At 50.2% G+C, this 1,368-nt stretch overlaps 1 protein-coding gene across 1 annotated transcript in view; it reads left to right on the forward strand.

Moving 5' to 3' along the window:
- The first annotated feature begins 581 nt into the window (after window positions 1–581).
- LOC103615721 (ovocalyxin-32) overlaps window positions 582–1,368 on the forward strand; it is an 8,276-nt gene continuing 7,489 nt past the window's right edge. Inside the window, exon 1 of the mRNA XM_017734406.1 lies at window positions 582–593. Within this exon, the coding sequence (XP_017589895.1) occupies window positions 582–593 (12 nt within the window). The remainder of the gene's footprint in view (window positions 594–1,368) is intronic.

The raw sequence follows: 1,368 nt of genomic DNA on the forward strand, positions 1-1,368 counted from the left end.
CCGCTGAAGTCTGGCATGTGTGAAACGTGAATGTGAAGATGCAAACTGTAAATTACAGGGTCTGTTTCAGGAGGGAAAACCATAATCAACAAAATCAGGAAAATTAGCTGGGTGGCATAAAAAACTGTAATAAAGATAGATATCATAGCTTTACTGAAATAATTCTTTCCCTCACTTCAGAAAGCCTCAGAAATACTGAATTTCAAGTTCTGTGAAAAAGCGTTCCAGTAATAAAAAGAGACTTAAAGCTCCACAGGAGACAATTTGAGTGCTTAACCAAAGTTTTGATTTACTTCTCTGAGGTCCCAGCCCAGAAACCTACCCCAACACTCATGCAGGAGCACAAAAATAGATTCCCAGCTGCACATACAAACACCCGCCTGCTCAGATGGTACCAGAGCAGGTCATTAAAAATCAGCTTTTTTAACACAGGAAGTGCTGCAGCCTTTTACATTTTACCACATATAGTCTCTCCAAAAGAGATGCTTCCAGGAGGAGCAAGGCAGCAAGCTTGTATCCCAAAAATCATCTTAAGGGAATCTGGCTGCTTTCTCAGTTGATTTTTTTCATGTTACCAAGACATGACTATACTGGTTCCAAAAACTTCACTAAGTGAGATTTATTCCAGAGATGAATGCTTCCCTCTGCTTCTTGTGCACAACATTTGGAATATTTCAGCTGTGTCCAAGCAAAGTGTGTCATGGTCTGAGCGGGGCTCTGGAGTTTTGGGAGGTGTTGAGTTGTGGTAACGCCGAGAAGGAGCTAACTGCGTTTTTCCAACCATTACCTGTGTTTGTTCTGATCTGTGTCAGGCTTCCACACCTGGCTCGAGCTGCAGGCTCCCTTCAGACAAATCCTGTGACCCCCCCAAGTGGCCCTGGCTCTCCAGAACCCCTGGTCCTGCTCAAGTTCCAGCATCCTTCAAGCACCCCTGGCTCCCAGCCCTGCCTGAGTACCCCCAGTCCCCCTCAAGCCCCCTCATCTCCTCTCACAACCCCTGGTCCCCCTTGAGTCCCCCTGCCTTCCCTTAGGACCCTGGCACCCCGCAAATCCCTCTGACCCCCCAGAACCCTTAGGTCCCCCCTCAAGCTCCTCTCGCTCCCTTCAATTCCCCCTGGCTCCCCTTAAAATCCCTGGTTCCTCCGAAGTCCCTCTGGCTGCCCTCCAAGTCCTCAGTCCCCCTCAAATCCTCCTGGCTCCCCTCAGAACCCCTGGTCCCCCGCAAGTGCCCCTGGCTCCCCTCAGCACCTGACACCCCTCAAATTCCCCTGGCTCCCCTCAGCAGTCTCAGTCGCCCTCAAATCCTCTCAATTTCCCCCGCTCCCCTCAATACCCCTGGTGCCTCTCAAGTCCCCTCCGGCATCTTCG

Source organism: Corvus brachyrhynchos, unplaced genomic scaffold, assembly GCF_000691975.1.
Source record: "Corvus brachyrhynchos isolate BGI_N302 unplaced genomic scaffold, ASM69197v1 scaffold544, whole genome shotgun sequence".
Lineage (NCBI taxonomy): Eukaryota > Metazoa > Chordata > Aves > Passeriformes > Corvidae > Corvus > Corvus brachyrhynchos.